General features: G+C 39.2%; 1 protein-coding gene across 1 annotated transcript; it reads left to right on the top strand.

The window, feature by feature from the left end:
- The first annotated feature begins 3,550 nt into the window (after positions 1-3,550).
- Positions 3,551-23,507, top strand: igfbp2a (insulin-like growth factor binding protein 2a). Its single transcript, XM_042512945.1, has 4 exons — positions 3,551-4,017; positions 20,586-20,767; positions 22,490-22,630; positions 22,896-23,507. The coding sequence occupies exons 1-4, from the start codon at positions 3,618-3,620 to the stop codon at positions 23,052-23,054; spliced, it is 882 nt and encodes a 293-aa protein (XP_042368879.1). The 5' UTR covers positions 3,551-3,617; the 3' UTR covers positions 23,055-23,507.
- The last annotated feature ends 342 nt before the right edge of the window (positions 23,508-23,849 follow it).

Below are 23,849 nucleotides of genomic sequence, written 5' to 3'. Positions count from 1 at the left end.
ACATTAACTCAACACATTAGGGGAGCAGTTTTCAGCAGCTCTTTATTTTTGTTTCATTGGGGAATACGTAACGCTGTGGCTCCATAACAGATACCTCACAAAGATTTGCATGAGCAAATAAAGCAAGAACTTTCCTAATTTGCACATGCATCACTTGTTGCTAGGCAGCAAACAAACACACTCACACTCAGGCACACACATACAAAAAACACACGCATAAGCATTTTTTCCATTTGGGACTTGTGATGTGAACATTTCCATGTAAGGATTTATGTACTGTAATTTGGTAAACATTTCCACTCAGTGAGATGTTGTGCACTTTGCTGGTTAACTGCATGAAAGCTAGTTTTCTTACCCACATGAACTCTCGAAGGACTGCAAATAAAAAATGTTGAACAGCACAGTTTAGGACATTTTAGGACATAAACACATATTCCAGCTGTTTAGTTGTAAGTGTGACTTCATCCTATGCAGGCCCTCTAATCAGATGATGAATTACTTTTCCAACCCCTGTACTCATTTCCTCCACTTATCTAATCAGTACTCTAAGCAAAGGGGCCTTAATTAAGTATAATCAAAGCCAAACACTTTAGTGCACTCATTCATTATCAAAGCCTGAAAAATGAACACGGGGATGCCTTTGGAGACCCGTTTTAGTTGATAAGAAACCACCGTAGAACCAAAATTACAGTAATACTACGCCTTCTTTGTTTGCTTTAGAAATTTTGGATTTAGAGAGAGCTATGAAACGATCTTGGCTGCTTTCTGATTGTCAACCATGCGTCTGTCATCTTCCAGTGGGCCTGCTGTGATGCTTAGCAGCTCAAAATTAGACTGGAATAAGTGCAGCGTTACAAACATTGATTACCTACTTAGTGGTTTATGTCACCACTGGATTGATTCAAATTCAGATTTTTGGACTCTTCTAAAAAGTTATTTTGTATTGAGGCAGAATATCAACATCTAGTGTATATTTTATGAATGTTTCCAGTTATATTTTGGTGTCATCTAGTGTTAGCAAAAGTTTACCTTTGGTATTTTTGAGCAGCATATGAGCATCTAATAGATGGTGTATAACTTCAGTTCTAAACATCTTTAGGGACATTTTAAGTGCATTTTTTTAATTATTTAATTAGATAATTAATCATTTGCATATTGAGACATACAATTTCAGGAAAGTTGTATTACAAAAAAATAAGTGTCTTCATGTAAGTGATCAGCTTATATTAGCTAAAATTTTGACCCTGTTCTCCTGCCAGGTCTTCCCTTGATGTATTATCTATAACTCATCTCATATGAAGCATCCATAACTGCAGTTTAAACAGATAATAAATGCTTGACATTAAGAAAGGATCAAGATTAACATTAAGAAAGGTTTTGTGATACAGTTAAAAGAGTGGGCAGAGTTTTGAGGCCTTACTGTACTCTAATTAAGATGACCTCTGGCATACAAACCTCTCTCTGTGTACTTGCTGAGGCACATGGACTGTATATGTCCTAAGCCCATCAGTGATCCCATACCTTCGTCAAGCAATGTGGAGTTTATCCAGAGTTTGTGTTTGCTTTACAGCTCCATGGGGAGGAATTTAAGTAACTGACCTTGGTGGGGATCACTTTGCACACATGGGCAGATACTGCGGCCTGTTGGGCCTATTAGCTAGTGGCCATCCTGCTGCTTTTCCACCCATGGTTTCATAAAATGACATATGAGGTTCTATGTGCAAACAGCCCTCTGGGCATCCTCCTGACTCACACCCCTGAGATACAAGGCGGCTTCAAATGTACCCTTTCTCCCTCCCCACGCCCCCAAGGTGAGCTAGGATGCCGATCGTGAATGGGGCCAAATAGCATTAAATCAGGGGGCACCCACAAGACAAAATAATCTGCATTTATATCTGCGGAGTAAGGTTACACATGCCACTTCTATTTCTAGGCCCTTGGATAAACAGCGATTAGTCTACCGCACTGGACAGGGTTAATAGGAGCTTGTTCCGTGGGGGAGCACGACACCTCAAGGCTTGGCCTCACCGATCGATAGGAAACATTGCTGGATGCGTGCACAGTAGCATTACTGTACATGGGCATACAAGTCGGTAGCAGCTGCAAGTTTTAATTGAGTGTCAATGGACATGTCTGCCACGGCGGGGAGGTCTTTCCATGTCAGGAATGCTCAGCACATAGTCCTTTTGTTTGTTTGTTTATTTATTTATGCATTCTGGGAGCTGGGGGTGCTGATTGAAACAAACATGCCACAGTATGTATAGCGTTGCAGAGTCGTCCAGCCGGGGAGCTATAATTTACTGCCCTGTTTTTGATACTGGAACACAAGCTCAAGTTTCACATTGACCTTTCTTTCTATAAATTCTGTTTGGCAAAATGGTTTTATTTAAAACTGCCTCAAGGATGTTAATTTTAGTCTTAATATTGCCATAAAGAGGTCAGGGGTCAGCTAGAGAGATGCAGAAGAGGTTGCCGAGAGGGAGACTAAAAGATGATGGTGACACTTGAATTTAATAAAACATTTGTGAGATTGTGTGTGTTCGAGTGAGTGGAATCTTTCAAATACACTTTTTTCCCTCCTTTTTTAAATAACATTTTATATAGGCTAGATATTTGCACTGAGGTGTAGTTTCCACTGGGGACATGCCTTTTTTTCTTTTTAATGCACTGAATTGTGTCCAGTATGCTACTGCTTAAGTCAGCAGTCAGATTCTAGCTGAAAAGGTGAACTGAGCTGCTGTTTTTTCTCTAATATACTATAGAAATGCCACAGATGCATGGACAGATTACAAGGCACAGGAGTCCAAAGTGTCAGGGATCCCCCTGGCCCTCAAAGAGACACAAACGGCAGAAGAAGCAAAAACTAACCCCAAAGACAAAAATCTGTGTGTCTTGCTCATTTGCAGGAGAGGTGGTGGGGCCCCTTTCATATCTGTGCCCAGGGGGCCACTGTCTTATTATCCACTCATGCACAGAGGAGATGCACCTTTAGCAAATTTAGCACTGTTCTGGCAGAATTTAGCATGATGACCAACTTGATTATTTTGGGTTTTTGGTTTTGGTTACCCCTGGTTTAAGAAAACCAAAGTTATCCCCCTGTATTTGCAGTAATGTGGTCAAAAGGAGGAGTTTTTTACAGTGACATGAATCTCTGTTTCAAGGGTTAAATAAAAATATCAAAAGTATTTGGGTTTTTTCTTAATGTATCTCTATTTGCAGGCAGTTGCATACACAGTTAAAAGCCATTAAGAGCTGGTCTTGCAAGAGGGGCTTGTATTTTTGCCCAATCAGGCTGCAGCATTCTCACAACTTCAAATGCATTCAATTTAACCAATTCACTCCAACTTTTGGGACCTTTATTGTCTCTCTGGGTTATGTCAGCTAATATGAGAATAAAATAACAAAAGAAGTACAAATTTATCTAATATACTGTCAATATTTTAGCAGAACTAAAAGATGACATCTGAACTAAATCCAATGTTAAGACCCACATGTGGCCCCAAGAGCAAACCTGGGAATTTGTAGGACCCAGCAGACCTCCCAGCCCCCGGCTTCACCTGTTCGCATGCACATTTCTTCCCCTTTTTTTCCACTTGGGATTGCCTTCCATCGCCCCCATGATAATGACCAAAAACCTCATGCCTTCAACAATGCTCTCGTACGCGGGCTGCAGCTTGCTGATCCTCTCCGCGTCCCTCGCCGGCGCCTCCCTGGCCGAGATGGTGTTCCGCTGCCCGGGCTGCACCGCGGAGCGCCAGGCGTTGTGCCCGCGGCTCACCGAGACCTGCGCGGAGATAGTGCGCGAGCCGGGCTGCGGGTGCTGCCCCGTGTGCGCCCGGCAAGAGGGCGAGATGTGCGGCGTGTACACCCCGAGGTGCTCCACTGGGCTGCGATGCTACCCGACGCCCGACTCGGAACTGCCTCTGGAGCAACTGGTGCAGGGCCAGGGCCAGTGCCGGCGCAAAGTGGACACCGAGACGACCACTTACAGCCAGGAGCACCGGGAGCAAACCAGCGGTCAGTCAGTTTACTGGAAACCTGTTTTTTCTTTTATCAATTTTTAATGACACTGTCTAGACTGCAGCCTGAGAACAGCGGAGAAATGTTGCATTGTCATGAAGCCTAAATCTGTATAGAGTGGTGTTGAATGGGGAAGTTCTGGTGAGCATTTTGCACCGGCGCATGATATTCCTACGATATTTTCATTATATTTCATATAGTTTTGCATTGATGTCTGAAATGCTTGCTTTTAGCCCTGAAGTGCATGCTTTCTATGTAACCTAAGCAAATTGGCTTGGTTTCTTACAAAAACATGGGAAGAAGGCAATGGCCAACTTGGGAGGAAATAACCCAGAATTTAGCAAAACAAATAAACAAACAAAACACAAAACAAAAAAAAGAAAAAAAAAGAAATATGCCTTAAAATGATCAAAAATCAATAAAAACAAAGACAAAACTATAAACAAACAAATGACCTCAAAATATTGTGCATACAAATAATAACTGCAAAAATATATAATCAAAATAATTCTAAATATAGGTTTTTAAAAAAACAAACATTTTTCCCTATGTTTTTTAAAAATAATTTTCTAAATCTACTAATTTCTTGCAATTTGCAGAACTTGCCAAGTTGCTCATTGTCTTTTTTCTTTTCAAAAGAAAGTCATTTGCTCAGGGTTCTGAATGCAGCAGAAGAAAAGTCATATCGAGGGTAAAATTCATTGAGTTATTTGGATTTATCTGCAGATTTGAAATAACCTTAACCTCTGCTGCAATAACGACCTATTCTAAGCTTTTTGCATGAGCTATCCTTACATCCATGTTAAAGTCTGTGTTGCATAGACATGTTTACAGTGTTGTGAATCATCCTGGTGAGCATGGGGAGAGAGAAACAAAAGGAACAGCCGCTCTGCCCAAGTTAACCTCAGCTATGCTCCAAACAGCTGGCCCTACAGTCTTTTTAAAACACTGTAACAGAAAAATTCCCAGTACTCGGGTGGGATGGACGCAGAAAACATCATAGTATTGATGTTGACATTTCCACAGGGGAGTGGAGAGAAAGAAACACAGAGAGACAGCAGGAGGAATGCTGCATTGATTGGAAAGTGGACTTTGACCAGAAATAGCCATAAACTGGTGTTGACAGGGACTGCATTAACTGTAGAAAATAAGCTGGATGTATGTCCGGGGGGGGCGGGGGGTCACAATGAGTGCGGCCTGGAGCCAGCGAGCCTCATGTGGGTTTGTGATTAAATAAGGACAGGTCGCTGTGAAGACGAAAAGTCAACAGCCTCATTAATTGGCTGATTTTGAAGCTGCAAACACACACAGTCAGTGAGTGTCCAGTGGAGTCTACTCATTTCCAAATCCGTGCTTTGTCAGAGTTTACCTCCAGACTGACATGTGTTTGTTTTGGCACCAAACTCCTGGAAACTACCGGCATTCAGAGTAACCCTGTTCTCTGAAACTGACAAAAGGTCAAAAAATGCCTCATGACACATTTTTAAAAAAAAATCTAATAACCATAGTGACTTCACTCCACATTCATGCAACTTGACACTGCAAAGTTAATTCCTGCAGCCCTCCTCAAACAATAACAGACAAGCAATAAAACAGGCGTGAATTGCAGAGTTACATAAGAGCTAAACAGGAGAGGAAAATGCGTGGACACATCATGTAAAGGCTTGCAAGAAGGCAATTTGTCAGATTTTTCTTGTTCAGGTTTGGGTCAGGCTTTGCTTTCACAGGTTGAAAGGTCTGAGATTTAGTTAGACGTGTCCAAAAACCAGTAAAAGCTTAGAAATTGGCTAAATTTGGCTGAGTTGTGGATAAAAGCCTTGCTGCAGATGGAAGAGCGATTTCTGACAAAGACAGTGTTAGAGTAAGTGGTCTAAATGAGGTGTGCAGCTTTGTCAAGGTCAAAAGATGAAAGAAAAATATATTTTTTATCAAAAGAAAGAATCAGACTTTCTTCCTCTCTAATCCAATGGGAATTTAATTCAAATTTCCAAGCCATGCCACCGCATCAGCTTCACCTTTATGCCATTTGATTTTTGCATTATAACTAATGCTCACTGTCAGTCTCCTGCTTTCCGTTTGGCCCATTTAGAGACTACACAGACTTGATTTCCTGTCATAAATTCTTCTCAGATACACAGCTAAAAAGAGAAAGTAATGAAATCACTGATAGGAATCAGCTCACGAGGGACTGTTAGAATCAAACTTGAACACTCTGGCTGCAATCCACTACATCTCTTTTATTCCAGGAATTAATCTTTAAATGACCGAAAAATGGCTGATTATAAAACAACAGTTAAGTGGTTGTGTTTAGCTGATCAGTGACTCTTCAGTGACTGAATTTGACATGCTGGACAAAGAATCAAAGGATGAAATGTTGCAGCTGTTTTATTTTGATGTTCATAAGCCTCAACATCCTGCCATCCTGTTTTTCTAAACCTTGACAGTGGACACAATTTTCTGTATGGGATTATGTTACATTTCACATCAGTTTTATTTGAGTCAGTGTCTGATTACAAGGTCAGCATGAAGCAAACAAATCAGCAGAGGTGTGGACTCCAGTCACATGACTTGGACTCAAGTCAGACTCAAATTGACAAAATCAAAAACTTGCAACTTGACCTGGATTTAAACACCAATTACTCGTGTTTTATTTGGACGTAAGTCTTTTGACTTGAAAGTACTAGAAACTTTCCCCCAAAGATGAAAAACTATGTTATTTTAAAGTGTGTAGTGGCAGATCTTCCTATGGGTGACATAGGTGTCTGCCTCAGGGGCCCACCAGGCCCTCTTTTTTTAAATTCAAAAAACTGAATGCAAGAAAATACGTAGAGTATGTAGAGTAGCCTGAAAGAAAACAAAAAGGAAAAAGTCATCTGTGTGGTGCAAACAAAAAGAAAAAAGACGAAGATGGATTTTGCAAATATGCACATACTATATTTGTTTATCATTTGTTTTTTTTTATTATTTTGTTTGTTATTTTAATTTATTTCTGTTTATTTCTCATTAGCTTGTTTGTAACTAATACACTAAATATAAAAGAAATTAATATTTAAAAAAAAAGATTTAGGTCTTCTTAATCATTTCCAGCAAGTCCACTCTTAATTCCCTAATTCTACTTTATTTGAACCAATCTGACAACATCCAATCAAACTGCAGGAGACTACCATGAGGAATCAACCTCCAACCCCCAGTTTTTTAACATATAAAAACTATTTTGTGATCAACAAAAACCTAATTGGAGTATGCCAAACGTGCAAGTTGACAATTACAAGCAGTGACACAACAATTTCCAACTTTGAACATCTGAAGTTGCACAAAAAAAACGATAAGTCAAGGCCAATATCAACATAATGTTAGCTTAACCACAAAGATACTCTTTTAAAAACTTCTTTAACAAATAAATACAATGTTTTTGTACGTTTAATATATTATTACTAGGGTCGACCCAAATATCCATTAATTGGTCATCATCTGATACAGATAATGTACTATTTATGAGTATGAGTATCATCATGTGTCAAAATCTGTAGTCATGATGAAGAAACAATCCTCATTTGGGTGGCTGTGTTCAATTTGTTTTCTAATAAATAATAAATATAGCAACTTCTGATCAACCCATACCAATTTCAGGCTAAAACTAACAACTTTGCCCCCACCTACTTCATGTTTAAGTCACACGTGCATATATTTAACCCTGCATATTGTAAGTATTGCTACAGATTATTTAATTGGTTAATATTTAAAGTTAAGGACTTGAGACTTGACTTCGCAGTTGAGTGAAACTTATTGTGACTTGCAAAACAACAACTTTGTCCCAACTCTGAAGGTCAGTCCCACTCAGAATTAAAAAAAACTCTTGATTCTGTTACTTGCATCTTGTGTGAGGTGACATTGACAAAGACAGCTCTAAATCTGAAGGTCTTATCGGTCCCAACTTGCAATGCAGCATTACAATTCATGTAAACCCCTGGATCAGCACTACAAACAACTAAAGAGGTCAAAGGTCAGTACTCTTTCAACTCTAGAATGATCACGCAAGTTAAAAAGTAAGAGAGGGGATCCTTTTGGTGGAAATCAGTCAGAATTTGAGATTAAAAATTCTGCTTTTTATTTGCCGACCAAGAACATCTAACCCACAGTGCAGCTGCTTTCTTGTTTAAGACCTACAAAAAAACTGATACAAAACATAATACTAAATATGAAGAAAAAATGTCAGTGGAGCTTAAAAAATGGAGCTATGAACTAATTAAGTTTTTCTGTTTGTCTTTAATGAAACTGATTTGATGAAATGGATTGGCACCGGTTCATTTCCGTCTTTGGTTTGGGCCACAGGCGATTTATGTTCCCTGTTTTAAATTATCAAAGCAACTGATTACAACATATTAGTAATGCAGTCATAAAAAGACAGATAATGCTTTATAAATCTCTCAGACATGAACTCAGCATGCATACAACAATTTAAAAATGCAGCAATTAATGTTTTAGCTCAGCAAGAAGTTTGTTCAGCTTCAAAAATGTACTTATGAAAGACTCACAATCACATTTGCTGTATGGAAGGTATTTGAAAGTGCATGAAATAGGCTTTTATAAATTAAGGTTAAAAGAAGAGTGAATTGTCAGTAGGGCTGTAAGATGCAGATGGATATGTAACTGTGACACTCCTAATTAAGCAAATAGCCTGAATCCCCCAGACTTGCATGGGACCCAGCAGACATGTGATTCAACCAGAACATCTGAATTGAAAACACAAAAATACGAAATTGCACATGGTTAAGTTGAATAAGACCAAAACCAAATCCTGTGTGCTCTGATTTCTCCCCTTTAGGCCTTTAGCATCTCTGATGTGTGTGTTTTTTGTGTGCTTTGAGTGATTGCCTGCATGTGTTCCACTGTAGGCGGAGAATTTGAGAAAATACACATGCTCGCATTCAAATGACCTGAAAAAAAAAAAAACATATTTGAAGTAAAGTTTGGATTTAATTCCCTACCAAAAGCATCATAAATAATATGCATATCTTAAAACAGATTAATAAAACATATATTTCACTGTTAATCTTCATACCAAAGTCATCCAGATGTGCTAAAACCTCAGCCCAAATACAGACAATCATGTCAACATCTTTCCCACTGAGCCCATTCTGGTTTTGGTTTCAATGTCTCAATCATACGTTTGCACACTACTGTGGCATTGTTTATGAAGTGTTTTTGTAAACAAGCAACTTAAAGGGACAGTTCACCCAAGAATCATAAATGCATAGTTTTCCTCTTACCTGCAGAGCTTTTTATCAGTCCAGACAGTTTTGGTGTGAGTTGCTGAGTGTTGGAGATAGGCTCGTGGTGCTAAAAGCAACAAAAAATAAATAAATACAATTAAAAATACAGTTAAAAACTCAACAGCAATGTCTCTTGACCCAGTAACTCAAAATTATCTACAAACTTGCTGTAAGCAGATTAATTTACTTTCTTTTGACCGAATATCACCCGGCAACTGTGTCAACAGGCAGAAGGAAGCATGCATCTACGACTAGATAACCACGTCAAAACTTTTTTCAGTGGGGGCATGATTAGATAATGTGAAAAAATTTGGAGGCTAGTTGCTTTTGGCATTACATCGGTTACTAAAAAAACATGCAAATTAGACAAACGCAACTGTTTCATATTCAATTGAAAAAGTTTTCAACTCCTGAATGTCGTGGCCCTCGCTGTTGAAGCTGTTATGTTTTTTTTCTTTCTTTGCTTGTTCTCTTTCTGAAAATACACTAGTTTTGCCTGTGTAGTTTCCACTTGGTGCATGTGTACAACTGTATGATAGACTTGCCACGAGCATGAAAAAAACAGAAAAAATGCTGAGTACTCTTGCTTGATTAGTCAGTATTGTGTGGCGGGCCACATGTATTTTGAAAGACAAGCTTCACGCGATTTAAAATCTGTCTGAGGGCCATGACTGCCCCCTGAGCCCAACTTTGGACATGCCTGACCTAGCACCATTGAGCTGTTAAACTTTACAGCTCAGGTGAGGATGCCATTAATGTTTACATCCTGTGCTGTCACGAACACAAGCCTCTTGTCTATGACTTGAGAGGTTTGGGTATAAAGAAAATAGTTCCTATAAGAAACTGCTCACAACAAGACTTGCTGACGATCTTAATCAGCTGTTTTGTGCTTTGAGCACCACAAGGCAAGTACTATCTAGTTCCAGTATATTAGAAAGAAGGCAGACATCTCAACAGCTGATATCTCCAACAATCAACAGAACAACACCTCAAACCAAAACAATCAATCGTTGGTAAACAGCGCGACAGGTGGGAGGAAAGATATGTGTTTTGGGGTGAACTGCCCCTTTAGGTTTTTATAATTTGGTAGAGTATTCTGAGTTAAACGAGATACTCCCTCATGAACCCAAGAACTGATTAAAATGGGTCATTTTAAGATTTTTAAAATAAGCATACTTTTATTTCAGACTTTTACTAATAACAAGAAAGATTCCACATTTCATTAATTTTGAGCTGAAATCTCCTTTTTCCAAAATAACACCCACAACTTTCCCACCACCCTCTCTGTTTATGCACAGTATCACTTGATATTCTGTTCCCACAGAAACCTGGACCCAAATAAAGGTTCCTTTAATCAGACTGGATGGGCGTTTAGCTGTTTTGACTGGGATCGTACCACATGTGACCTCGATAGGGAACAAGTTGATTAAGAAAGCCCAAGCAGAGCCCGTAGCTGCTCACTCTTTGTTATTAATATGTTATTAATTCTCAAAATAACCTTTTGTTTGAATGTTAATTTTGCCCCAAATCTACCCCGGGTCAGTTTTACATGCTGGCAAAGAGAAATCTTTTCAATCAATACTGTTATAAAAGTTGTTATGAGGAGGAAAAATGAGGTGGAAAGAAAACTCCTGTGCCATCTGGTCGCTGAAATAACATTGTTAGCTAACAAGGGGCATTCCTGTGTACCTGCGGGGGCATCCAGACGGGGCCCGCAGGACTGAAATAGCTCCGAGATAATCCCCCCCACCCTAGGCTTCTCCAAAAACAGGGGCATTTGTGCCATGTCCCCCCCAGGCGTCAACTTCACGTGTACTCGTGCCAAGAATCTCCTCGTGCCTATTGAGATCCAGAATAACTTCCCACCCTCCTTTTTGGTCAAGGGTGATTTAAGACAATACAAACACTGTCTGAAATGCTACTGACACAGGAGGGGACGGGGACGCAGGGTGCTTGAGGGGAGAGGGACAGTTTCTGAACTTGTTCTAATAGTTTTACATGGCAAGATTAAAAAAAAAAAGGTTATCTTTCCACATCCATCATATAAAATAACAATCGCTGTTTACATCTGCAAAGTACATCATCTCCGTCTAATTTATCAATTTTTTTCCATGTCCTCCCCCTAACTTTTGTGATGAAGTTGGAGTGAACAGTCTGTAACAGTTTCTCCATTATCGGGGGAGTGGCACGAGGGAAAAAACACACAAAAGTACTGGGATTCATCCTCTTGGCAACATAAATGGCTGTGCCAAATGTCAAAGCAACCAATTCAATTGTTGTTGAGAGCCCCAGAGGCCACCCTCCGCTCTGGAAATAAGATATTATTTTTCGTTCTTGTGGTTTTTTAAATTAGTTTGTAAAGTCATAAAGTTATATTACATTGGTAAAAGACCACAGAACCTCAATTTCAAGTTTTTGGCTCCAACTTCTGTTAAAGGATAAAATAGTCCTTGAAACATTAATGTTGTCTGTCGTGGAACCCCAAGAGGTTTTGCGCTCTCTGTCCACTCACATCCCTCAAATCTCTCCCACAGAGGTTGGGAAAGATTGTCAGTAGCTGCGTGTGATGCCCCACAAGTTTGATGTGTTCCAGCTTGCCTCAGTTCATGTCCTAGTTCAGGTCCTGCACAATCGCCCCGGAGTTCACCCAGCGGTGCTGGTAGAGAGCGAGATGCCTGGCCTTGGATGCCGCGGTGTGCACGTACGTGCCAGAGCCTGTCCAAAGCCTGCTTTTAGATGACTGTTGCGGGCCAGAAAGCCTGGAAGGTAAACATATCTGCACTTTGCTGAGTTTGTGTTTCTAGGAAAACAGTCCCACTAGGCCTTGTAATGGATGATGGACTGCAGCTACTCCTCTGAGTGCCCTTCATCAACTTCTTAAGTGACACATGACCTATTTCACACCTCAGTGCTGCGTTAAAAGGCATATTGAGAGAGAATTTTTTTTATGGAGCTCCACATTCCGACATTTAAAGGGATAGTTCAGTTTTGAGTCAATAATATTCCTTTTTGCAGAGAGTCAGTATGGTGCTTTACTACTGTCGTGTGCAGTGCTGCGCCACGGGACAATCGTAAAAGTTTTGCGCAGACATTTGATCTTGAAAATTTCATCATGAAGGTTGTAAGATAGGACTCACCAAATTTGAAGTTGATCGAATTAATTCTGTAGGATGAGTTTGCAAAAGTACAAGAGGTGAAAATGGCCAAAAATGAGCACAAAGTTCAAAATGGCCAACTTCCTGTTTGGTTTGGGGGTTGGGTCAAAGATTCTTTTTTGTATGTCTGGACGTGACAGACACGTCCACCGGACTTCATACATGCAGGTGAAACGTAGTGAGGGGGCTGCCTTGCTGAAGTATTGTAGGGGGCTCTACTGAAAAAAAGAATCTACATATAAATGAATGAGATTCACAAACTTATTTCTGATGCACAAATATCTTTTTAGGGTTGTATAAATACAAAAAGTATCCACATATAAATGAAAAAGATCCACACGTATTTCCACACAAAAGTCTTTGTTTTGAATATATACAATGGAAATCCACAAATACGTGTATGTATTTAATCTGCATTTACAAATGGCATGGGATTTGTGAACCTCACTGCATTTGTGTGTGAATTGTCTGAGCATCCTTCGATTCACACACAAATGCATTTTTTTCAACAGGGAACTGTAGCCATTCAGATATTTCCCTCCTTTTAGCTGGTCACAATATTATATATAATATGGGAGCAAACAGTAAAATGTCAACCCAAAAAATGTGCTATATACTCATGTATTCTACCCACCTACCTTCAGTCATCTACCAAATAAAACTTAAATTTGTAAATGTCATTTATGTTTTCATAACCTTCTCAGATAGTACTTTCAAGAATTGACTATGGATCTCAATACTACAAATGTAGGTATTCTTATTGTTTAAAATTGGTTCAAAAAGTATTGTGATAATATAATATGGTTATGTGTTGTTTTATTTATGCAAGTAGAAACAAATCACTTTGTAAAACAACTTTAACATTTTAAAACATTTTGGAGATGTAAATTGTGACTAAAACACAATTTCTTTAAAGTACAGTATAGCACCTAAAGTATTTACAAGTAACAAGGGTAACAGTAGTAGTATTGTCGGCGAGGATCTGGAAATCAGTAAAGAATTGACATTAGCCTGGTATGACCACTTGTGATGGTCCCACACTGTCATGCAACATAACGTACTTTTATGGTGGTCTGCTGTCCTCTCCTGCATCTTGGAGGGTCGGCTAAAGCTCGTATGTAGCTCCAGGTACCCTCCTGTCAGGCGCAAGGCTCCCTCCTGCAAAGGCCAAGGTCCTCGGGTGTTTGGTCCAAAACACGCCCCGGCTCCCTCCTCGACCCGCCCATCTGCTCTTAGAACAGTTGCGGGGGTGATTTCTTCACCGGAGTCCGGTGTCACGCTCTCAAAATAACTATATCAACACAGACGACATGTCACTGAGCGTGTTAAACAACAAATGTAAATAAGCTGCTAGTTTACAGGCTTCTATCTGGCTGTAGAAGCTAATGTGCTAGCTAACGTTAGCTCAACAATTCAATATAAAGCTAATGCTATCGTACATTCACAAACACTGTAAACATCACACGGACTGCTTACTTGTAAATACGCAGGTAATAAGAGGAAGACTGCGTCTCTAGCTAAAATATAGTAAGCAAAAGTTATAATAACACACGCTTTTCTGGGTTTATTGTTTGAGTTTCGTTCCTACCCATGCGTTCGCCGTATTGCCGGATCGCTGTGCGGACGCGATCACGTGATTGGCTGAGAAGTAAGACCCGCCCACTCGGGGTGCGTTCTTGTGATTGGCTGAAAGGAGTGAGACATCTGATTGGCTACAGTTCCACAAACGCAGGGAGGTTCACAAATGTATTTTGATGCACACGCAAATGTTTTTTGTTCTATATAAATACAAAAGTAATTCACATATAAATGAATGAGGTTCACAAATGTATTCTGATGCACACAATTTTTTTGTTCTATATAAATGCAAAAATAATTCGCATATAAATTAATTAGGTTTACAGATGTATTTCTGATGCACACAAATATTTCTTGCTTTAAAAATCTACAATGGAAATTCACAAATACATGTATTTAAAATAATTTGCAATTTTCATTGAAAACATACATGTATGTTGTGACATCTATACACAAACCATTTAATCTGACAAACTGCTTGGGATTTGTGAACCTCACTGCATTTGTGTGATTTTTTGAGCATCCTTCGATTCACACACAAATGCAACTTGATCCTTCCATAATAAAATTTGTTTTACAAAGTGATTTGTTATTACTTGCATGAATCAAACAACATATAACCATATTATATTATCAGAATACTTTTTTAACCAATTTTAAACAATAAAAATACCTACATTTGTGGCATTGAGATCCACAGTCAATACTAGACATTTATTGTCAAAAGTCAACATGAAGCTAAACTTTTTCTTTAAGTTCAAATTAAAGTCCAGTTACACATTATTTTGTGTTTTTCAATGCTTTACAACTTTTAAATGATATGAAACCACTGAATTGATTAATTGAGAGCGTCAACCAAATGCTTCATGTGTAGTGAGAGTCTCTTCTATTTCTATTACTTTTCTACTTCTACAGCTTCTTGATCCCATTGATGCCTACTTACTTTGATGAGCTGCCTGCTGAGACATAAGAAAGACATCACATCCATGAGTTTGTTTGACAACTAAACAAGGGTCTACTTCGTATCTATGGAAATAAGATGGAGCGAGTGCGCTGGTGTCCTTGAAACTTTTCCTTTTCAACCTTTCCATTCTCCTCCACCACCCGGCCAAGTCTGCCATTTGCTCAGTTGACCAGAATCTGGACAATCAGACATGACACTTCTGGCCTACGTGCCATCTGGGAATTTGACATGGATCAGATATAGAAAGGAAGCCTCTCGGGCCATTGTGTGAGGATTAACTCAAGCAGTAGACTGGACAGTAGGCCTGCTGCTCTGTTGATACTGCTGATCCCAAGCCCACCGCTGTGGAACGGCTTGGACTGCAGAGGCCTAGCGCCCCCTGAAAGTGGGGTCCTGACCCTCTGTGTTTGTGTGTGTGTGTGTTCATTTCTTGTGGGCGATCGCTGTTTTAGCTATAAATTGTGCGTTCATGTGTGTGTCTATGTACTGTGTACTTGAGCGTGCATCTCAGGTTTCCTCCGAAGAGAGGGAGTGAAGGTATTGCACTTGGATACTGTGGGGATTATGTAAGACAGCAAAACAAAAGGCACCCCAGCCGCCAATATTTTCAGTGTCGTGTGTTTATCTGCGCCACTTGTGTGTGTGCACACACACATGTGAGCACACACCTGATTCCAGTTGACTTTTGCCCCTTTTTGGAAAGAAACTCAGCCTTCAAAGAAAAGCGAGAGAGAGCACGGCGGAGCGTCATAAGGGGAACTGAGGTCCAACAACACCAGATCTATCTGATGGCAAAAGGCGCCAGCACCTTGTTATTGCTTCGTTTGGAATTTCCTTTCTCCCGTTCTCTCTTAGGCCTTTTGTAATCATATTCTACAACCGGATGTCAAATTTACCTCTTGCAGAGCGCTGAGAATGCCTCTTCACAAACTCACTTTCATTCTCCGCCCGGCAAACGCCTTTCCACAAGTCTGCATGTTAGCTCGGCACTTGCATAACTGTGAACTATCCACTTACTGGCCCACAATTTGACCTTCTCTACTGTCTGCGCTTATTTCCCTTCTATACTTCGGGTGTCAAGTGAAGTCTTGCATAGATTAAAAACAAACACCATATTCACTATTTGAAATCTATCCTCACTAGCCAAACTGAGCTGACGTGTGATCATGTTGCATTCTGAAGCGTCATGAAGCTTTTTTTCATCAAAAAATCAGCTCGTTCGGAATGACGCTCCTTTTCCACTCCCTCTTCAGTGTCAACCCTGAACCCCAAAGTATGCTCTGTTGTCAGAAACAACATGTTGGGTTGGACCTGATGGCCTTGCACATTGTTTGCTCCATCTGTTTGAAGAGAGGGTTTTTTTTTAGGTTGATGTTTAACAAGACTCCAAGGAGAGAGGAGACGGTCAAACTGAATGAAAACCACCTGGAGAAAATCACTAATCCACGGACAAATCGCCTTCTTTTATCTATTGTCATTCGGTGATGGCATTTATTCTGGCATGGTTGTATTAAAAGTTGGGACATTTTTTCCTACAATACACTAGAAGAATAATTTTAAGTCACACACTCTAAGATTTTGCAAAGATCTTGTAGGGTCACAATTTTATAATGAGATTGCTTTTGAGATTATTTCCCATCCTGCTCCTGATAAAAAAAAAATACGCCAAACTCCTTTGAAGAAACTTGATATTCTTACAGTTCTTTTCATGCCTGCAAAAACACATAACTGTACAAACACAAGATAAAAGGCTTCATATGTCAACAGTATTCTTGTCAATTTAGCATCAATATAATCCATAAGGATAAACTGTATTTGTGTACAAACTTCACTTTTTGGATTTTGTCTCTTTAACTTGCTACTGATGTAAGTGCTGGTTGGTGGATCGGCTACACACCTAAGTAGACATGGACTTTTGTTCACTCCACAACTCCACCAATTTTTTTCTTTTCCACAGAACAAAAGTACCAAGACTTGTTCATGTTCTTGCAAACTTCAGTATTTACATGAACCAAAGCTAAAACCTTGCGATGATATTAGACATATTTGATTTTATCGTCAAGATGAGAAACAGACTGAGTTAAGACAGTTCAGACAGAGTTTTATGACTACCTTACCGAAGATGATCACCATCATGGGAGTGCGCCACAACTCTAGCAAAGCTCTCATAATTTTATTCCATCATTGGAAATTGTCTGTGACAGTGAAATTACTTCAATTGAGTCATTCGGGACTGAAGAGGAGATTAGACCTAACTTTACTGTCATTGCACAGAGTACAGGTACTGAGTTTTGCATCTAACCAGAAATAGAAAAATCAGCAAAGTGCAGAGTTGTGTAGTGAATATACAAAGAGTAAACAGAAATACATTCTGGAGAATAATGATAGAATTTAGAATGAATAGTGAGGAGAATATATGAAAACTGTACATATATAGAGTATGAACATTTTGAAACGTACAGCAATTACAGTGTGGTAGGGGTGAAAGAAAGAAATTAGGCCTGTTATGGTAATCTACTTATCGAGATTGGCAGAAATGATTGATCATTTCTATATATTGCCTGGTGTGTTTTCATCCGTGTGTGTTCACATAGGAATGTCACCTAAACTTTAGCCAATATGACAGCAGAATAAACAGCAGGGCTTTTCTAAAAGATATGAGACTTGGATGCAGCACCTTAGCATTTTATTTTTTATTTTTTAAATTTCCACAGCGCTCGGCCAAAAAAACCCTGAAAAAAACCCAAAAACAAAACCAAAAAAACCTGCGCTGAGACACATTGCTGTCATTTCTGGCTGCACTGCTTCTGTCCTCTTGTCTGCTCTCCGAATCAGAGTTTTGGGGCTCAGTTCCCCCACAGATTTATTTATTAATGTTTAACTCATTTTGGATATTTCATTTTTTTTCAATGTCTAATGGCAATGACATCCAAATACATGAGAAAACCCCATTAAAATTTCATTTATATGCAAGATCAAGAAAATAAATAGAAAAATACCCAGAAAATAGCCTTAAACTGAAAAAGCAAAAGAAAGCAAATTGTCAGTTGTGCAAGTGTGAGGGTACCAAGTGTAGCCTATGTGGTGCAAAGAGCCAGCAGCCAATGAGGCAAAGACAGTTGAACTGCAATTGGGTGTGTGAAATGCTTGAATTTCAGCCATGGAGTGGCTTTAAAGTAAGAAATAATGTATTTTGGGCAATCAAAGTGCTGATTTTTTGATTTAGCATTTTAAGTAGTTGGTTCACAGACCCACTTTTTTGAGCCATTTTGACCATATTCCCCATTTTATACGTGATCAGAGGTGATATATTGAGTGCAGCTTGATTCACTTTGGTATAAGAGCCCAGAAGAGCCCATTAGGTTGAATTCATCATGTTGTCCTCCAAATATAAGTTTTAGAAATGTGTAAATGTCTGATGTTCATTTATCACCACTTTTAACATCTGCTCATGAAATTAAATCACACCAGTGAGGGAAAATAGCAACCATGGAAACCTGACTGTGACTAAAGTTCAGCAGTGGCCAACTTTTCTCAGCCCACAAGCTTGTTAACAGAGCTGCATGTGGTTGCCTCGCTCAATGAGAAAGGAAAGGAGTAGTGACTCATTGATTGTGCTGATGCATTTCAGAGCACTTTAACAGTGGTTTGGACACTTCAGAGCTTTTCCCCCCCCTCAGCATTATCTTTAGTGAAAATGTCAGTTGTGACAACAAGGAAAATTGTCACAAAAATAGAAATACACTTGTGAGCCCAAAGTAAATAAACAACAGGGAGTGGAAATAAGCAAAGTCAGCAGTAAAAGCAAAGTGTGGATGTGAGATATTTGCTTTAGGGGCTTTGAATTGTGTCTAAGTTAAAAGAGAGAACAGAGAGTGAATGCCAGCTGAAAAGAAAACTGACCTCATGGTTGAGCTTTTATATCCTGGAGGGTGCAGGTGAGCTGGATGCAGGTGCAGGTCGTTGAGAAGCTGATGACCTTCCCCAAGTTGGCCCTTCGCCTCCTGAATTTAATTAAGACTGATCATCTGACACAGCGGGAGGGATGTTGGAAAATATTAAAAAAAAAAAAAAAAGTTTTCTATTTTCCTCTCAAACTCTAAAACTTTTCATGTTCACTGCTCTTTAACCCCTTGAAACCTGGAGCAAAATTATATTCCTTATGCTGCTTTCAGATGCCTACCATAAGTATTTAAACCTTTGAACTCTGTACAAACTAATGCAATCGTTTGGGAAAAATGTGACAAAGGCAATGACCAATTTGTTGATAGAAGTTTTGCAAATTTCAAGAAACACATGTATTTAACCTTTTTAAAGCAAGGACAAAATGTCAAGGGAAAAAATGTAAAAAGCGAGGGAAAAATGTTTATATAATTATCATAATCACAAATTTTAAATTATTAAATTTTTTCTTGGTTATTTTTGTGGGGGATTTTTGTTTGTCGTTTTGCTAATTTTTAAGTAATTTCTTCTTTCATTGTTAATTGTCTTTCCCCATGTTTCATAGAGAAATTAATTTGCTCAAGTTTCAAAGGGTTAGGAAGAGAGTATTTTCTTCAAGATTCTCCCCAAAGAGCTAAGAGGGTCAAACCCAAAATTTCCAAACCTTTTTTTAATAGAGCATCTCACAGACTTTGTCACTCTGACAAATGATGTGTGCAATTTGAAGCTTATTTCACCCCACTTCCAGCCTCTAAAAAGCCCAATCCATTACCTAAATGACAGCAGGAGGGCAACAGAGTGGCTTAGTGCACTGAGAGACTGTCCTGAAAAGTCACAGGTTAAGTGCTTTTAGAAGCCAATATGTCCATCAAAGTGTCCTTGAGTGAAACACCAAAAAGTCCTTTCCTGCCCAAGTTATTTTCTACTCTGTTGGCAGCACTTTCTCTGACTTTGTTTAGAGTGTGATCCATGTTACATTTTCTGACATTTAAATAATTAATGTAGTGCAAGTCTGTGATCCTTACATTTAGATTTTTATGGATTTTACTGGGGTTAAGTGATGTAGCAATATGCATCAAACAACAGTAAAGATGTGTCCATCGGCAGAGTCTTGGCAATACTGTTTCGACTGCAGGAACTATACAGGGCAGGCGATGTAGCCACAGACATTTTTTATTACTAGGGTGTCAAAAAGTGACTCTTTGTCATGCTCCTAAGTGTGTGATATCAACTCCAAAAGCACACTTTTAAGGCACACCAGACAAATCAGGGCTAGATTTTTACATGATTTCGTGTTTTTCACAAATCCAGCTGCAGTCCAAGGCAGTGTGTTTTGAGCAAATGTAAAGAAGGAGAGTGAAGTTGTGAACTTTGAAAACTGTAACACTTGAAATGATTGTTTTCAGGAACCACAAAGCTTTAATTTTATTGTTTTTAACACAAGTATCATCTAATGTGAGGCAGTTGGTTTTTTTGTGTTTATTTGATTGGAAGTTCAAAATAAAAGAAGAAAATAATCCAATGCGGTTTGATATGGATATTGTTTTTAGTTGAATTTACAGAACAGTTACTGCATTGCAACATATAGCATTACTATAATAAAATTATCTATTGCCCACTCCTATATCTTATGTTGTGTCTCCAACACTGCAGGTGAAGCGGTGGAGCCGCTGCCTGAGCAGGGCGTGAGCGAGATCCCGGCCATCCGGAAACCTAGCAAAGACACTACCTGGCTGGGACCCAAAGAGAGCGCTGTACGCCAGCACAGGCAGGAGATGAAGACCAAGATGAAGACTAACAAGGTGGAGGAGGTGAAACCTGCACGGCCCAAACAGGTGAGGCAGATCACAGTGTCAAAGCTCTGGATATAGCTCTTGAAATGTTGAGCAAAGTCAGTAAAATGATTAAATTCAAGCCCTGAATTCAAATCTCTGAGAACTGTAGTTTTTGGTGATAAAAAATCACATCCTGTGGCATTGCAACATCTGACTGCTATTTGAACTTTGTAAATTATGAGCACTTTGTCAATATTTAAGGAAAACATGACTTTATTCATTCATAAGAATGCATCCATACAAAGTTTCAGTCTGACAGAGTAGTGTCTTTTTCCCCTTTTCCTTATTTCACTGGTCCTGCATTTGTTTAACACACTGTAACACACATCATTGTGCTGGATTTATCCTCCCTGCCTCAGGTGGCTCAGGTGATCTCTCTGGAGATCTTACCGGGGCCTTTTAATAAATAGCAAAAAGTAATTGATTGAGAGATACACATTTTTTTTTATCATACATGCTTTGAGTCTTGTATAATGACCATTTTTTCTTCATGTTATCAGGTTGTGTCATTTTTGTCATAAAGAGGATTTCTTCAACAATAAATTCCTTGCAACAGCTTTTTACATGCTGTTAAAAGTCTACAACCAGATATCAGTCATTTTCCAAAACCAGCAGCTACTAAACTGCTGCAGATAAGAACATGCAAATAGAACAGGTGTTTCATAAATCTCCTTTAATGCTTGTCAGTGTAAAAAAACAGCTCCTGTGCAAAGAAAAAAAGGAGTGCAGTGCCGCCTCCCTCTGGTTCAGCAGCTGTTGATGTTCCGATGCTGCATTGAAAAGTGTTTTGTTGCCACATTTAAAGATCATTCAAAGTGCAGCTAATCTTGAACCTGTTGCTAAGTACACTTTGAATCACTTTAAAGCCTCAGAAGGAAATACAGCAAACACCAAATAATAATTTAAGTGGATAAAAACAGTCATGGCACAAAGTAAAAGCTTATTTTTCTTCCATTCAACACTCCCACCAACAGCTGCCCTTTAGTCCAACGCCAGATATTTACTGACCTTAAACACACCTGAACCACCTTGTATCCCGGAGCTGGTGAACCCCGGGCAATTCTGAGCGGCACTGTGGTATTTTCCACCCGCCATAAAAATCATTTAAAGGTTATTGCTCTACCAGAAACTTATAACTGTCTCAACAAGACATTTGGCTCTGTGGAATTGTGAGGTAAAACTGAGGTCGCTGGCAAGAGTTGTTATTCATTACTGGCAAGAAAACATGATTCATTTGCTCATTACAGAAAGCCCCTTCGCTCTATGTGTGTGTGTGTGTGTGCTTGTGTGTGTGTGTGCCTTTTATATAAGTTTTATGTAGCATGTCAAAAATGTGCTTATTGCCTTGCAGGCACATCGTGGTGTTGATGGGTAATTTTCATACTGTGTGCATGGATTTTACTTAACTTGAACATTGATAAATCAGAAAACTGATTTATTTTTAACATAAAACGTAAAAATTTATATAAAAGATCAGATTTTACGTTTTAAATTTTTAATTTTACTTTTTATTGGTGGTATAAAAGATCTATTTTCTTTTCTTTTTTTAAAATTAAAAAACAACAACCAAAAATATCGTATTAAAGATCCGATTTCTTTCTTCTGTACACAGAAATAGAAAATTTGACCCCTCTGTCACAGAAACCGGGTGACTCTCACACACCCAAACGCCACCATACGGGCCTGTTAATGTGACATGTTGCTATTGTTTTTGTTTTCAAGACTCAGTGTCAGCAGGAGCTCGACCAAATCCTGGAGAGGATATCTAAGATGCCCTTCAGAGATAACCGAGGTCCCCTGGAAGACCTGTACGCTCTGCACATCCCCAACTGCGACAAGAGGGGGCAGTATAATCTCAAACAGGTGACTGCAGGCTCATGGTTAAGAGGGGGAGAGGGTGTAGCCACTTTATCATATGCAGGTATTTAGAGGAGAAAAGGTGAATAAAGCATCATAATTATGAATGAATGAATTTGACCATTTTATCTACCACTACATCCTTGAAAATGATGAAAAACACACTTTTCCTGCATATTTTTGCACAAATAACCTATTATATGCATATATAGGGTTCATCATCTAAATGTAAGAAACATGCAAAAATAAACAGAGCATTTTTGTTTTTCAGTGCAAGATGTCTCTGCATGGTCAGAGGGGCGAGTGCTGGTGCGTCAACCCTCACACTGGCCGACCCATCCCATCAGCCCCCACTGTGAGGGGCGACCCCAACTGCAGCCAGTACCTCAGAGAGCTGGAGCTGGAGCTTCCTGACATGGCCCAGATATAATGTGGCATGAAAGAAAACAAAACAAAAAACTGTAAAGTACTTGGGAACAAAGAACGTCTGAGTAAGCTATATATTATCTTTCTGTGTGTATGTGTCTCTAGTTCATTTTGTGACTTTTGAAATCTTAACCACCAAAAAAGGATTAAATGATAGAATCCGGCTTGCTGCGTAGGATGTAACTGCAGATTATTATTTTTTAGCAGAAGTAAAGATGAGTCCTTTTCCCTCGTAGATATTCACTAGATGTCAGCTGCTAGAGTGTTGGTGACTTTGCTTTACTAATTGTGACTTTGCTCAGATTCGCTCTGTTGTCAGTGTTTTGTACTGTATGTGTTGAAAAACGAGAAGCCTTCAACATGTTTGGTGTTTTTAGGTGTGTTTTTGTGTCCTAGCTTGCAGACTACTGTTACGCCTCATTAACAGATAATGCTATTAAAATGGTAATAAATTCAATGTGGGGCCTGCCTGTCTTTTAATTTGGAGACTTGATGATAGGGCTGCACAATTAATCAAAAAATATTATCAAAATCGTGCAATATCCCAATCCCAGAAACTGCAATTTTTCGATTGCAATCAGTCAACTGGCACTGCAATCCTAAGAGTCAAGCAGGTGGCATATTTTATGTTCACTTTTTTTTATGATTCCTGTGTGCCAACAAAAATGTGGCTATGTTGTCCTCTATGGGTTAAATCTTTCAAAAACATGCATCACCTTTGACCACACCCAAATAAGTTATGTCACAGCAGGTAGTTTCGCCTTTGAAAGCACATGGAAACAACCTGCATCATCAACAG

This window comes from Plectropomus leopardus, chromosome 24 (assembly GCF_008729295.1).
Source record: "Plectropomus leopardus isolate mb chromosome 24, YSFRI_Pleo_2.0, whole genome shotgun sequence".
Taxonomy (NCBI): Eukaryota; Metazoa; Chordata; class Actinopteri; order Perciformes; family Serranidae; genus Plectropomus; species Plectropomus leopardus.
This window is presented reverse-complemented; position numbering and strand designations above follow the sequence as displayed.

Coding starts and splice junctions, on each gene's coding strand:
- igfbp2a (XM_042512945.1), top strand. CDS start 3,618: ATGATAATGACCAAAAACCTCATGCCTTCAACAATGCTCTCGTACGCG. Junction 4,018..20,585: donor GCACCGGGAGCAAACCAGCG/GTCAGTCAGTTT, acceptor CCAACACTGCAG/GTGAAGCGGTGGAGCCGCTG. Junction 22,631..22,895: donor GGCAGTATAATCTCAAACAG/GTGACTGCAGGC, acceptor TTTGTTTTTCAG/TGCAAGATGTCTCTGCATGG.